Source organism: Schistocerca gregaria, chromosome 2, assembly GCF_023897955.1.
Source record: "Schistocerca gregaria isolate iqSchGreg1 chromosome 2, iqSchGreg1.2, whole genome shotgun sequence".
Taxonomy (NCBI): Eukaryota; Metazoa; Arthropoda; class Insecta; order Orthoptera; family Acrididae; genus Schistocerca; species Schistocerca gregaria.
In genome coordinates this window covers 260,417,701-260,434,486 of record NC_064921.1, presented here as the reverse complement: position 1 = coordinate 260,434,486, position 16,786 = coordinate 260,417,701, and the positions used below count along the sequence as shown (strand labels likewise).

Below are 16,786 nucleotides of genomic sequence, written 5' to 3'. Positions count from 1 at the left end.
CCCCCCTTTTTTGCCAGCCTGTTGGTGTCATTTTTTTCAACTGCCTGCTTCATAAGCTGTTATACGACAGTCAATGTAACTTTTTTATTTTCTGCAACAACATAGCATTTAACCTGTGCCTGAATCAGTTCTATTGTGTTGAAGTGCCAAAGGCAGGGAAGCAATCTGAGAACTTTATGCCAGTGTTTTTTTGCTATTTCATCCACAATGTGAACTGGGTCCTTTGGATTATGTTGTGACAAGTTTTATAATTCCACCCTTGTGAAGCTACTGTCAATCCGTATCTTACATTTCTCCAGCCAGCAAACATAATTTTCCTCTGTTGCCTTTGTGGGCGCCGTGTCCTGTATAATTACATGATATGGAGAGGTATCCATGACAATTATAAAGTTATTTGTTTCGTCTTGAAGCACAGTGCCTTTAAACCATTTCACAGAAGTAATGTGGTTCACCTCTTGATGGTAGTCATAAGCCTCGTTTGAAGTGAACACCGGCACACAATCAGAAATGAAACCTGAATTGCCAGCATCTGATTCAATTATTCTTTTTCTTCTGCTGATCAGAGTTGCCGCACCATCACTGATGGTATCAACAGTCACCATTTTTAATACTATGACCCACATTCACCTATATTTCATCAAGCCAAACAATATCCCCACAATTTTTCCCTACTAATTTTCTAAGAAAGTGGCACCAGGCTGCAATATTGTGGTGTTTCATTAATAACTTGCTGCCAGAAATAGATTTCTAGTTGAATCCTAAGTGTTCACGACTTGTCAAGGACAATTTACTACAGTTAGATAAATCCATTGTAACTAGGGTAGCATGTAGATTTTTGAATGCTGGATAGTCTTTCCTTGAATAATATGTATATATTATACAACAAATCTAACCTTCCTGAAAAAAGTTGAGATTTGTGACCCTCTTCTTGAGGCACCTCTTCTTCTAAGGTATCCCCAATTTAGATGACTCACCTGATTCTTCTTTAGTGAATTTCTCCTTGCAGATCCTTATCAGCCATCATTTGCTGATTTGTAGGACAACTGCAATTCACTCCATCATTTTATCTACAGGAAGTAGAGGCACCACTGCATCTCTCTCTCTCTCTCTCTCTCTCTCTCTCTCAAAATATTGCCTCGCGGAACACATGAATTCAAATGACTGACTGCTTATAATAAAGCCATGTCTGAAATTTTTTGAAAGTTTCCTTGAAGCATGCAGCCTCAGTCTGCTCTCTTTTGACTACTTTCATCACATTTTGTAAGGCTTGCAAAGCTGAAAGTCACCCAAATCTCTCATTACAAGGGCTTTTCATTTGTTGGGATCACTCAACATCTGGCGAAGCCCAGTTTGGAAAGATAATGTACAGCAGAACATGTTTGCAAAATAAAAAGTGTATAAATGCAATGATGTATGAGTGCCTCAATGCTCTGGTGCCATGTCATAAGTGGATAGCCAAATGGTTTATTTAAGATACAATGCTGCATAATGCAACATACAAGGGTGGGTTCAAAAGTTCTCGGAACGGAACAGGAAAAAAATATGTTTTTTAATTGCAATGTAGTCTCCTTATAGATTAATGCACTTGGTCCAACAATGTTCAAGTACCTTGATCCCATCTCGAAATTAAGTTTCCTCCAGGCCAGGAGAAATAGTTGTCCAACTCCAGCTATCAATTCTTCGTTTGAAGTGAATCTTCGTCCACCAAGAAAAATTTTCGATTTTGGAAAGAGATGGAAGTCTGACGGAGCCATATCAGGTGAATAAAGTGAGTGCAGCATCAATTCATGCTATAGTCCATTTAATTTTGCCATGACGACGGCATGTTTGCGGGTGCGCATCAATAGTTGCGGCACCCTTCTGGCAGATAATTTTTTCATTTCTAATTCTTCAGTTAAGATGTGATATACCCTTCCAGATGACATCTGGCAAGCTTGAGCAATTTCACACACTTTCAATCGGTGATCCTCCATGACCATTTTGTGCACTTTTGCAATGGTTTCTGGAGCACTGACACATCTTGGCTGATAATTGCGTGTATCTTCATATAAGCTCTCCTCAACAAATTTAAATTCATTTGTGCACTTGGCAACAGTTGAATATGAATGAGCAAAGTCCCCCAGTGTATTATGGAAATCGGCATGAATGCCCTTTGCTTTCATACTTTTCTTTACAAAGTACTTAATCACTTACAAGATCTAGGAAACAACATAATTTTAATTAATATATTTTGGATACTATCTAAAATGCCTGAGTAGTATTACATGTGTTGCATTCAATAATTACTTTTAATTTTTTTTCCGCAGTGTATTTCATCTCCTGTTCACCAAATTTTAAGCAATCAAGGTTGTGAACCCTATTTTTCCCATAAGTTCAACGCTTTGGAAGGCTAAAATACTTGCGCTGTCTTCAGTTATCAGGATTAAAGGTAAATTTACATCATTATTATTGTGCTTTCTTATTCAAGAGACCTGGCGCTCATTTCCTTGATCTTGAGTTACACAAGCTATATTTTGTAAAAATTCACCGATACTTATCTCCAGTACAAATAATTTTCTAAGACCTCACAATAACTTTTCTGCTTCAATATAGCCCCTGTTCTCCATATTTTGCACAAATATTATATCACAAATATGTGATCATTTACTTTCTTTCTTTGTCATACTTACAAATCCACGTCCTTACGATAAACTTAAGCCTCCATAGCTGTGGTCACTAACGCATGCTTGAGCAGTAGCACTTGGCTAGTAGATAGCCAGTTCAAATCCTGGTGGTGAAAGCAATTTTTGCCTCCCAGATTAACAGCTAGAGGAGGAAAGAGAGATGTGTCAAGATCCAGATCACCAGAAAACAAAACTACGAACCAGTTTCTTGGATCAAATTATAATCCTCACTACAGTGTTTCATGTAGTGGGGAAGCTGAAACTATTAACCTTGTTGGTCTAGTGGGCTTTCAAATACGTTATGAAACATATTTTGGTGCCTGACATTAGATTTGGAAACATTTTCTCCTGCTGTGTGTATACCTAGTTTTGTAATCTAAATTACAACAATGTATAGCCAGTCAGTCTGACACAAGCAACAATGATGAATTTGAAATTCTTCAACTGACGTGCGCCACACTCGCACCAGAATAGTTACGTTTAAAATGGTCAACCCTGCAATTCAAATAATTTAGTTCTACAAAATTTGTTGAGAAATGTATATTGTAAATGTGCAAAGTACTGCACTCCCACATAACAAAACTCCATCAAGAATGGAAATATGAAGAGGAAGCTAATGTTGACAGTTGATATGAAAGTGTTTGGTTGTCACGCAATCAGCGTGTAGAGAGTATAACACAGAATCAAGGTAATGCTAATGCTGAAATTCCTTCAAATTTGGAGAAAGAGAATGAAATTTCAGGTTGTCTGATAGGAAAAATGTGGGGTAGCTAAAACGAGCATGAAAGCTCCACTTAGAAAGAAAGGGACAAGTGCATTTAATATTGAAAGAACATATCTGCCTCATGTTAGAAATTAGGCAAGAAGCAATTCATTTCCACTCTATTGTTTCCACCTGTTTAATACTGACAATATGCTGGGGATTATGATGGGAAATTCCAACAAATATAGTGGTATTATTTCTCAAAATTACAATGAACATCATAAACATAAAATAAAAAGCACTATCTGATGTAAAAGTTTCTACAGACATTATGCACAATGCAATGCTATCAAACAGATTAAATATAGACAGCCTTCTCCTAAAGCAGAAAAAAACCCATATATGCAAACATTCACGCACATATGACCACTGTCCCTGGCCACTCATGCCAGACTCCTTTCATAATACTGTCATCATTCCATCCTAGATTTTCTATTGTTTCATTTAGATTAAATCTAGCTGACTTTTGGGCTAATACCGAGACTGGACTGGGCATATTTACGTGTAGCTAACCCACAAAAGATTAATTGCAAGAGGTATTCTGTTTAACCAGTTATATAGGTAATTATCCTCCTTGCGCCCAGTATGGATGATATTGTCCTCTCAGCTACAACAATGATGGCATTGCGAAGATTGTGTGGCACTGCTGGTTCTTTTCCTACATATATTTGTAGATTCTGTGTTCACAAGATTCTGGTTAATGTAAGACCGAAAATTTGAATGACATACTTACGTGGTTAATTTACTACATTCAGTCAAGGGAAACCATTTGTCCAGTTGAATAATATGGCTTTCATGTGGTAACAAAAAGATTGAAAACTGTGTAATTGCTGACAGTTTGTCTCTTTGTATACTATGTGATTTGCCGTTGAACGAAAGACACCAAAGAACTGACTTTAATTGTTGTAAAGTATTTGTACACGTAAACATGCCCAGTCCAGTTTTGGTATTATTCTACAAAAAATAAGGAGGAAGAGGAGGTAAATTCATCCTTACTCAAACTGAACCACAAAGGGACTTACAAATACCATCATGTTCTGCTCCCAAAAAGTACTGACAATGGGTCTTATATTTCAGAGGGAGTGTATTGCTTGTTTTGAAGATGTATAATAATGAGAAAATAGACAAAATATAAGGACAGCTTAGATGCCAAAAATGATCATTGCTTGCGAATATACCAAGACAAATGGGTGTGTGAATGAAGTGGACAAATAGTGTTCTAGTTACAAGATGTGACATAATCCCAAGAAGATGGCCTCTAACTTCATTGAATCAGGGTGGCTACTCAAATTTGGGGGGGAAAAGAAATAAAATCCCTGGAATTCCATGTGTGATGAGGAAGATGGTGTCACGAAGCTCCTGATAAATTAATGGCGAGTGAGGAGAGGGAGGGCAGCACACAACATTAACAACTTTTATTTCCTCTCAACTGAGCTATATAGTAATCACAATCAGGAGTTTAACTGCAGTTTTTAAACACCTATAATTTAAATGGAATGACATTCATATAATTAACACACTTTGAGATATTCAAATGGCTCTAAGCACTATGGGACTCAATATCTGAGATCATCAGGCCCCTAGACTTAGAACTACTTAAACCTATCTAACCTAAAGGACATCATACACAGCCATACCCGAGGCAGAATTCGAACCTGCGACCATAGCAGCAGTGCAGTTCTGGACTGAAGCACCTAGAACTGCTTGGCCACTGCTGCTCGTGAGTCAAAAGACAGAAAAAAAAAAGGTTTCTGTGCAAAAAATTCTTGTGTTACAAAATGTGTGAAGCCTGCATTTCTGAAAATTACTGAGTACCACCTGAACTCTGACATGTAGTCAGAATTTTTGATATGTACTTTTATAGAGTTACAGTTCATCACAATGATGTTACCTCTAACCATGTGTTTTATTTAGTGAAGCACAGAAATGACAGTAACGTTGGCTTGAAGCTATGCTTTTCTCCTTTTTTGAACATAAAAATGACAAATTTTAATTTCACTAAAAGCATTTTCCAGTCAATGTTCAAAAAACTGTAATAGTTTCAGTTTACTTCAGTAAAACTGTAGAGGGAATATATCCAGATTAAGCTTTCGCAAGAAAGACTTAAAGTGTCAGAAACCTCACAACACTTATGGTATCCTTTCCTTCTCCAGGCTAGTGCAAGGTTAATGGTGTTTTGGTCGTTGAATGGGGAGGTTCATTTCAACAACCCCCAGGACACTATTCCGGAGGCAGCTTGCTTTCTTCCTTCCCTTCATCCAAAAAAACATAACAAAATGCTACACTGCACTACACAAGCACTATTCAGTCCCCCTGCCCCGCATGGGACTGACTTTGATTACAACAAAGCAGAAAATATTAATTTCCTCTGTAATAAAGAGTTCAAAATTTTACCTCAAGAGTTCCATCTTCAGTGAGTGAACAGTAGTAAAAATATGTAACTCCGCAAACTAACTGCAACACATAAAGTGTTGTCAGCAATACGAAGACACGTGGTGAAGTTTGCTGAATCCACCAGTGACTGTAGGCTGGAAGCAGAACTAACCTGAGGCAGGCCAACTTCGTCACTGTTATCAGACCATGTTTTGGTTTAGCTTTCGGGAACGAAGAACCTACAACACAAATTGAGAAACAATAAGACTAAAAAGGAAAGACTTGGAGAGCGAAAATATTCAATAGCACAAGTATGCAGAACATGCACAAATGACGTTGGCGACAGACGACTTTACTGAATGCAGTGACAATTATTAATTTATATTAACTAGAAATGAGTTTATGTCCACTTTATAAAAAGAATTCAGATAAGTCAACTATCAACTAAAGCAGAGCTTAACAACTATCTGATTTTATAGTGAACACTCACAGCTGCTGATGCTTTTACTCACAAGCAGAGCAATTGTGGCGTGGCAGGGAGTTAGGGAATTGGACACACACCAGGTGGTCGCAACAACACAAAAGTGCAAACTGTTTTGACAGTGGTGCCATCTAAGAGTAGCTATGGCGAGTTGGCATTGCATAACACCGACAATATCTTCATATTTTAATTTGCAGTGTGATGAACTTTATCTTCTTACAGGAAAATGTTTAGTGTATCATCGGAATACTTGCAGTACATTCAATCTACACAGACGCTATTTGTCTTACCATGTCAAAGAATATGGAAGTGCAAAATGATAAGGATAACGGGTGGTGATTTAATACAAAAATGCTTGGTAGTTGAACATTTATATCTTATGGTAGAACAGTTTTGTGTGGTGTCATTATCAAATCTAACAGTCATGCATAGCACACAGATTATGTCAAATGACACTCACAACCCACTCGCAAAACCTTTGTAAAGAGTCTGTTGCATATTTTTTAGTATCCTATATGTAAATAATACAAGCACACAGCTGGATGTGACATTCTTAGCAGTGTTGATGAAAGTGTAGAAAATGTGCATCTGACACGACATATATTAGATTGCATGTCTATAGATGGAGCACGAGTCGCATTGGGAAATAAAATCAGGATTCCTAGCGTAACTGAATGGAAAACTGACAAATCCTCTGCTGACGATTTGTGCTGATATACAGTTTGAAGTAAATTATCTGGAATGTGAAATGGATTTTCCACTCAGGATTGATTTCCTTGCTTACACAAGTCTTCATATGGCTTCCCACAGCCCTTTGACAATGGATGGGGTACAGTACTCGCAGCTCGTAGGCCTGCGCTCACTGTCTACCCATGGAGCATGTTTGCCGTGAAGCCCTTCACTACAACTTCTGCCTGAAAAAGCAGTGAATATGCACAAGGCACATCCAGAATGTAGATACTATTTTGGGAAAAAAATACAAACAAATTTCTTTCAAACAATTTTATACAGGAAAAAGCATTTCTTCATTTTTTTACATCGTTGCCAACACTGTTAAGACAACCAACTTTTCAGTGCTGCCTCCATAGAAAAATGCTGCCAGTGAAGACATCCACTCTTGAATACAATTTTGCACGTAGTTGTCGCTCTCAAAGTGCCTTCCTCCAAAAGTCCGAGAAGAAACGGTAGTCAGAAGGTGCGAGATCAGAGTTACACAGCTGGCAATCTAACTGCTTTTTAAAGAAGGTTTTGAGTGACACCAGCAGAACGGTGATGTGCGTTGTCACAAAGCAACAAAAGCCCTAACTGAATGTTCCATGCCTTTCGTTTTGAATTATGCATGCCAAAATTTTCTCAATGTTTCACAGTACCGTACCACATTGACAGCTATTGGAGGAATGTCTTCATTGATGGCATCTTTCTATGAAGAGGGCATAGAAAAGTTTGTTTAGCGCAGCGGCAAATGTATGAACAATGGTGGCTAGCATGTAGAAGAAGATTTTAAGAAATACTCTTCCTTGTAAAAATAAAATGTGGTTTGAAAGAATACTTACTTTCTAGACACGCCTTGTAAATAAATGCCACTCATCTAACAAGGCAAATCTAATTATGTTAGCATATATCTGTACCTACAGTGGATCACAATATTTCTACTGATTTGCACGTGCACTTACAGATTATGCTGTTTTACGATGTTTGAATACGTGTGCTCGCACTATGTAATATCACGAATGTCTTTAACTGTATTGACAACGACATACAAATGTGCCAGCTTACATTAGGTTGACGTGGCTTAAAGCTATAATATGTAAGTAATATGCCTACATACGGTATTTACTCGAACCTAAGTTGCACCTGAAATTTGAGACTCGTAATTCAAGGGGAGAGAAAAGTTTTAGGCCACACCTCCAAATCAAAACGAAGTTGGTCCATTGCCATACGAGACACAATTTAGGTTGAATGAATGACGATACAGCTACAGTAGTTTGGTTTGAGTCGTAAGCTTAGCAGTTAAGCTTTACCAGGTAACCATTGCTATGCGTCAGGCGCTCCGTCTGTATTTATACGGGTACCCTTACTTTTTCATGTGCTTCGTCTGGTTTGAATTGATTGCTTATTTTTCTTTGATCTGATACGTGCCGTTCTCTTTGTTATAGGTGTTTACGTCACTCAAAGCTGAAAATGCATTAATGTACTGTGTCATGCATTTTTTGCCGCATTCTGATAATGAGTGTTTACGGCCTGTCGCCGCTCGCGGCATGGCTTGCTTTTGTGCGCGCTACCGCCTCTTACAATTAAAAAAAAAAAGAGAGGAAATGTCTCATTAGCGAAACAATGGCAAGAGACTGCTATTTGTTGTTACTTACACTGCTGCTTTCTTTGATAATGATCAACAAGAACCAAATAATAGATTGCGTATGATAGTAGATGTTCTGAACGAGAGTTTAGCGAAAAATTTTCTCCGTTTGAAAATCAGACGCCTCTCATGTACATTACATTCTGCACAGGAATTAGTCATCTTATATTTAAAAATCTACTCAATTGCAGTGGTTCATTTCTGACTGTATCACTATTAGGCATAAGAATAACACGAATATGAACATGACGTGATATGTATATTCTTCCGCGTTTGCTGTTGTCTCACTCTAGTTTCGTAGTTTATTAGGCACACAGGATTTAAATGAGATAGCATCAAACAAAAAAGAATACATGGCAAAATGCAAATATTTGTATTATTCTTATACAAAGAATCATGAAAGAAGGTTGTATACGTGGAAGAACCCTGGAGATACTAAAAGGTATCAGATAGATTATATAATGGTAAGACAGAGATTTAGGAACCAGGTTTTAAATTGTAAGACATTTCCAGGGGCAGATGTGGACTCTGACCACAATCTATTGGTTATGACCTGTAGATTAAAACTGAAGAAACTGCAAAAATGTGGGAAATTAAGGAGATGGGACCTGGATAAACTGAAAGAACCAGAGGTTGTACAGAGGTTCAGAGAGAGCATAAGGGAACAATTGACAGGAATAGGGGAAAGAAATACAGTAGAAGAAGAATGGGTAGCTCTGAGGGATGTAGTAGTGAAGGCAGCAGAGGATAAAGTAGGTACAAAGACGAGGGCTGCTAGAAATCCTTGGGTAACAGAAGAAATATTGAATTTAATTGATGAAAGGAGAAAATATAAAAATGCAGTAAATGAAGCAGGCAAAAAGGAATACAAACGTCTCAAAAATGAGATCGACAGGAAGTGCAAAATGGCTAAACAGGGATGGCTAGAGGACAAATGTAAGGATGTAGAAGCTTATCTCACTAGGGGTAAGATAGATACTGCCTACAGGAAAATTAAAGAGACCTTTGGAGAGAAGACAACCACGTGTATGAATATCAAGAGCTCAGATGGCAGCCCAGTTCTAAGCAAAGAAGGGAAGGCAGAAAGGTGGAAGGAGTATATAGAAGGTTTATACAAGGGCGATGAACTTGAGGACAATATTATGGAAATGGAAGAGGATGTAGATGAAGACGAAATGGGAGATACGATACTGCGTGAAGAGTTTGACAGAGCACTGAATGACCTGAGTCGAAACAAGGCCCCCGGAGTAGACAACATTCCATTAGAACTACTGACGGCCTTGGGACAACCAGTCCTGACAAAACTCTACCAGCTGGTGAGCAAGATGTATGAGACAGGTGAAATACCCTCAGACTTCAAGAAGAATATAATAATTCCAATCCCAAAGAAAGCAGGTGTTGACAGATGTGAAAATTGCCGAGCTATCTGTTTAGTAAGCCACAGCTGCAAAATAGTAACACAAATTCTTTACAGACAAATGGAAAAACTGATAGAAGGCGACCTCGGGGAAGATCAGTTTGGATTCCGTAGAAATATTGGAACACGTGAGGTGATACTGACCCTATGACGTATCTTAGAACATAGATCAAGGAAAGGCAAGCCTACATTTCTAGCATTTGTAGACTTAGAGAAAGCTTTTGACAATGTTCAATGGAACATTCTCTTTCAAATTCTGAAGGTGGCACGGGTAATATACAGGGAGCAAAAGGCTATTTACAATTTGTACAGAAACCAGATGGCAGTTATTAGAGTCGAGGGGCATGAAAGGGATGCAGTGGTTGGGAAAGGAGTGAGACAGGGTTGTAGCCTCTCCCCGATGTTATTCAATCTGTATATTGAGCAAGCAGTAAAGGAAACAAAAGAAAAATTCGGAATAGGTATTAAAATCCATGGAGAAGAAATAAAAACATTGAGGTTTGCCAATGACATTGTAATTCTGTCAGAAACAGCAAAGGACTTGGAAGGGCAGTTGAACGGAATGGACACTGTCTTGAAAGGAGGATATAAGATGAATATCAACAAAAGCAAAACGAGAATAATGGAATGTAGTCGAATTAAGTCGGGTGATGCTGAGGGAATTAGATTAGGAAATGAGACACTTAAAGTAGTAAAAGAGTTTTGCTATTTGGGGAGCAAAATAACTGATGATGGTCGAAGTAGAGAGGATATAAAATGTAGACTGGCAATGGCAAGGAAAGCGTTTCTGAAGAAGAGAAATTTGTTAACATCGAATATAGATTTAAGTGTCAGGAAGTCGTTTCTGAAAGTATTTGTTTGGAGTGTAGCCATGTATGGAAGTGAAACATGGACAATAACTAGTTTGGACAAGAAGAGAATAGAAGCTTTCGAAATGTGTTGCTACAGAAGAATACTGAAGATAAGGTGGATAGATCACATAACTAATGAGGAGGTATTGAATAGGATTGGGGAGAAGAGAAGTTTGTGGCACAACTTGACTAGAAGAAGGGATCGGGTGGTAGGACATGTTTTGAGGCATCAAGGGATCACAAATTTAGCATTGGAGGGCAGCATGGAGGGTAAAAATCGTAGAGGGAGACCGAGAGATGAGTACACTAAGCAGATTCAGAAGGATGTAGGTTGCAGTAGGTACTGGGAGATGAAGCAGCTTGCACAGGATAGAGTAGCATGGAGAGCTGCATCAAACCAGTCTCAGGACTGAAGACAACAACAACAATTCTTATGGTGAAAAGAATACTAGCATGAGATTCATAATTCATAAAAGTTCCTTTTAGCAACTATCTCTCCTCACAGGTAGGAAAAAATTCAGAACATAGAAATGGCCATACTGACAAACATCCAAAACAGTCTTGCCAGTCGGATTCTCGTAGTACATTGAAATGTAGCTACATTCGAAGATGAACAATACAGAATTTGTATTTAGGCTACTTCGTTGCATAATGTATGAAAATGCAGTGGTCGAAACTCAGGGCGCGGGGGGGAGGGGGGGGGGGGGGACTTGTCTTCCACCTTTTTTTAAAATTTATTTTCTGACGCAGAGGTTTTGGCGCCAGTATTTATCTTTGTGCCTGCAAAGCATGCCTGTGTAGTGCTACATATATTTGACAGCAGAAGTTAGTTGTAGCAGCACCTACCAACATTTTTCAGAACTTCCACTTACTTTGCACTCTATTCTAAGCCATAGGCGGTTTTTAGGATTACAAAAACCGGAAAAAAGTGCGGCTTAGATTCGAGCAAATACGGTAGTTAAATTGTCTTGTATAATCGGTACAATGTCGATATACATAATGAATCTGTAAATAATTTTTTAAACATTCTGTTTTTTTCAGCAGCACTTGATAATGGCCTAAGGTCAAAATTACAATACTGTAATAAAAGCTTATAACATTGACTGGCGTAAAGATGACGTCCTTCAAAAAAAGTATCATAATAGTCTCATCACTTCCCTCAGCAATTCCACCTATTCCATACAAGAAAAACGCCACACAGGTAAACAAATAATTTAAAAACAAATTTTAAAAAAAGGATAAAAGACCAAAACTGTCATCCTTAGCTGACTGGTAATTGGCAACTAAGATGGCATAGCAGTACAACTGTGCACAGACAGAAGTGTTACTGCAGTCTTGCTCTGGGTGCTGCTTTGATAGTTGTCCTTTAAACAATTAGCTCGAGTCACTTTGTTATTTAGATCCAGGTATAGTTGGTCTTGCATACACCTACGTGTGGTATTTATTTACCAATTATATGCGACCCTTCTCAGGGCCAAAGATTTGGAAATATCTTGACTTTTTTAATTAAGTAATTCATGCAACTGCAGGGGCAATAATTAATTTTGTATTATTTACTCAGCCAAAAAGGAGGACAAATATTTTTTCTTAGTACATCACATTGTTGTTGTTGTTGTTGTTGTGGTCTTCAGTCCTGAGACTGGTTTGATACAGCTCTCCATGCTATTCTATCCTGTGCAAGCTTCTTCACCTCCCTCCAGGGATTCTCGTTTGATTTCACGAAGCATTTCCGTAATATGACATTTAAAACCTACATCCTTCTGAATCTGCTTGGTGTATTCATCTCTTCGTCTCCCACTAGGATTTTTACCCTCCACGCTGCTCCCCAATACTAAATTGGTGATCCCTTGACGCCTCAGAAAATGTCCTACCAACCGATCCCTTTTTCTAGTCAAGTTGTGCCACAAACTTCTCTTCTCCCCAATCCTATTCAATACTACTTCATTAGTTATGTGATCCACCCATCTAATCTTCAGCATTCTTCTGTAGCACCACATTTCGAAAGCTTCTATTCTCTTCTTGTCCAAACTATTTATCGTCCATGTTTCACTTCCATACATGGCTACACTCCATACAAATACTTTCAGAAACGACTTCCTGACACTTAAATCTATACTCGATGTTAACAAACTTCTCTTCTTCAGAAACGCTTTCCTTGCCATTGCCAGTCTACATTTTATATCCTCTCTACTTCGACCATCATCAGTTATTTTGCTCCCCAAATAGCAAAACTCTTTTACTACTTTAAGTGTCTCATTTCCTAATCTAATTCCCTCAGCATCACCCGACTTAATTCGACTACATTCCATTATTCTCGTTTTGCTTTTGTTGATATTCATCTTATATCCTCCTTTCAAGACAGTGTCCATTCCGTTCAACTGCCCTTCCAAGTCCTTTGCTGTTTCTGACAGAATTACAATGTCATTGGCAAACCTCAATGTTTTTATTTCTTCTCCATGGATTTTAATACCTATTCCGAATTTTTCTTTTGTTTCCTTTACTGCTTGCTCAATATACAGATTGAATAACATCGGGGAGAGGCTACAACCCTGTCTCACTCCTTTCCCAACCACTGCATCCCTTTCATGCCCCTCGACTCTAATAACTGCCATCTGGTTTCTGTACAAATTGTAAATAGCCTTTTGCTCCCTGTATATTACCCGTGCCACCTTCAGAATTTGAAAGAGAATGTCAAAAGCTTTCTCTAAGTCTACAAATGCTAGAAATGTAGGCTTGCCTTTCCTTAATCTATCTTCTAAGATACGTCATAGGGTCAGTATCACCTCACGTGTTCCAATATTTCTACGGAATCCAAACTGATCTTCCCCGAGGTCGCCTTCTATCAGTTTTTCCATTTGTCTGTAAAGAATTTGTGTTACTATTTTGCAGCTGTGGCTTACTAAACAGATAGCTCGGCAATTTTCACATCTGTCAACACCTGCTTTCTTTGGGATTGGAATTATTATATTCTTCTTGAAGTCTGAGGGTATTTCACCTGTCTCATACATCTTGCTCACCAGATGGTAGAGTTTTGTCAGGGCTGGCTCTCCCAAGGCAGTCAGTAGTTCTAATGGAGTGTTGTCTACTCCTGGGGCCTTGTTTCGACTTAAGGTCTTTCAGTGCTCTGTCAAACTCTTCACGCAGTACCATATGTCCCATTTCATCTTCTTCTACCTCCTCTTCCATTTCCATAATATTGTCCTCAAGAACATCGCCCTTGTATAGACCCTCTATATACTCCTTCCACCTTTCTGATTTCCCTTCTTTGCTTAGAAATGGGTTTTCATCTGAGCTCTTTATATTCATCCAAGTGGTTCTCTTTTCTCCAAGGGTCGCTCTTAATTTTAATGCAGGCAGTATCTATCTTACCCCTAGTGACATAAGCCTCTACATGCTTTCATTTGTCCTCTAGCCATCCCTGCTTATCCATTTTGCACTTAGTGTCAATCTCGTTTTTGAGAAGTTTGTATTCCTTTTGCCTGCTTCATTTACTGCATTTTCTCCTTTCATCAATTAAATTCAATATTTCTCCTGTTACTCGAGAATTTCTACTAGACCTCGTCTTTTTACCTACTTGATCCTCTGCTGCCTTCAGTACTTCATCCCTCAAAGCTACCCATTCTTCTACTGTATTTCTTTACCCTATTCTTGTCAATCATTCCCTAATGATCTCCTGGAAACTCTGTGCAACCTCTGGTTCTTTCAATTTATCCAGGTCCCATCTCCTTAAATTCCCACCTTTCTGCAGTTTCTTCAGTTTTAATCTACAGTTCATAACCAGTAGATTGTGGTCAGAGACTACATCTGCTCCTGGAAATGCCTTAAAATTTAAAACCTGGTTCCTAAATCTCTGTCTTGCCATTATATAATCTATATGACACCTTCCAGTATCTCCAGGCTTCCATGTATATAACCTTCTTTTATAATTCTTGAATCAAGTGTTAAGTACGATTAAGTTATGCTCTGTGCAAAATTCTACCAGGCGGCTTCCTCTTTCATTTCTTCTCCCCAATCACATCACAGAAGACAATAATTAGCAAAAAACAGTTCATCACCCAATTTCACTTGTTCTGCAAAATCATCTGAATTACTGTTTCATTGGGCCTAATGCCACTACAACATGTTCGTGTTAGATATCATATACCCATCAGAGTTACACTAATTTTATTTCTTCATTTATGCATGTGTGCGCACGGAGGGAGGGAGTAAGTATGCTTTCTGACCATACGACTGGTGCGTGTCCCCTGACTCTTTCATGTTGGCATGCTTTAATAAAATCTCTTCCGTTTTACAAGCCACATCATTTCGAATAAAACTCAAGCTTTTGATAGCTGCCTCTGCCCACATCATCAGGAGATGAAATCACTGACTGCCAGGGATGACATGGTGTTCTGCTTTTATGGATGTAATGGTGGCATCTGGAATCCTCCAGAACGCGCCTGACTACATACGCAGAACATAAGTTGGGTAGCTGGTGATCGGCCATGACTTTGATGATTGAACCACCCCAGCATTGTTTAGGAAAACTATGGCAAACCTACATCAGGATGGTAGGAGCAAATTCTGTGTGTTGGAATATGAGGCCAGTGTTCTATGTTTCTAGCATTTGTAGACTTAGAAAAAGCTTTTGACAATGTTCAGTGAATGGAACATTCTCTTTAAAATTCTGAAGGTGGCAGGGGTAAAATACAGGGAGCAAAATGCTATTTACAATTTATTCGGAAACCAGATAGCAGTTATAAGAGTTGATGGACACGAAAGGGAAGCAATGGTTGAGAAGGGAGTGAGATAGGGTTGCAGCCTATCCACGATGTTATTCACCAGTAAAGGAAACAAAAGAAAAATTTGGAGGAGGTGTTAAAATCCATGGAGAAGTAATAAAAACTTTGAGGTTCACCAGTGACATTGTAAGTATGTCAGGGAGCAAAGGACTTGGAAGAGCAGTTGAACGGAATGGACAGTGTCTTGAAAGGAGGATATAAGATGAACATCAACAAAATCAAAAAAAGAATACTGGAATGCAGTCGAATTAAATCAGGTGATGCTGAGGGAATTAGATTAGGAAACAAGACACTTAAAGTAGTAAATTAGTTCTGCTATTTGTGAAGCAAAGTAAGTGATGACTCTCACAGTAGGGAGGATATAAAATTTACACAGGGCATGGGAAGAAAAGCATCTCTGAAGAAGAGAAATTTGTTAACATTGAGTACCGATGTAAGTGTCAGGAAGTCTTTTCTGAAAGTATTTGTATGGAGTGTAGCAATGTTTGGAACCAAAGCATGGATGATAACTAGGTCAGACTAGAACAGAATAGATTTCGAATTGTGGTGCTACAGAAGGATGCTGAAGATTAGATGCGTAGATCACGTAACTAATGAGGAGGCATAGAACAGAATTGAGGAGAAGAGGAATTTGTGGCACAACTTGATTAGGAGAGGATATCAGTTGGTAGGACACGTTCTGAGGCATCAAGGGATCAGCAATTTAGTACTGGAGGGAACTGTAGAGGGTAAAAATCGTAGCGGAGACCAAGAGATGAATACACTAAGCAGATTCGGAAGGACACATGTTGCAACAGTTATTCAGAAATGAAGAGGCTTGCACAGTGCAGAGTAGCATGGAGAGGAGCAACAAATCAGTCTCTGGGCTGAAGACCACAACAATAATAATAATTTTCAATTACAAAGTTAATGAGTTATGATTCTTCACATTTTCATAGTATTTGTGAAGTACCCATGTACAGCATGAGATAAAGCAGGACCTCAGGTTGCCAATTTATTAATTGTAACCATTTGGTGCCACAATATCAGTTCTCTAATATTGTGCCAGTGCCCAGTATTGGATTACCCTTCGTCAATACGGATATATAGTCAAGTAACTGA

General features: G+C 38.5%; 1 protein-coding gene across 21 annotated transcripts in view; it reads right to left on the bottom strand.

Annotated features, from left to right (window-relative positions):
* LOC126336830 (protein phtf) overlaps positions 1 to 16,786 on the bottom strand; it is a 191,086-nt gene that overhangs the window by 92,856 nt on the left and 81,444 nt on the right. For 19 of the 21 annotated variants that reach the window (XR_007565007.1, XR_007565011.1, XR_007565010.1 and 16 more), the window contains one exon: positions 5,821 to 6,038. Coding sequence is in view for 8 of the 21 variants with exons in the window: in XM_050000896.1 (XP_049856853.1) it covers positions 5,821 to 6,038 (218 nt within the window). In the remaining 13 variants the exon portion in view is untranslated. Of the gene's footprint in view, positions 1 to 5,820; positions 6,039 to 16,786 lie in introns of those variants that run through there. The other 2 variants (XR_007565015.1, XM_050000903.1) reach the window with 1 other exon arrangement.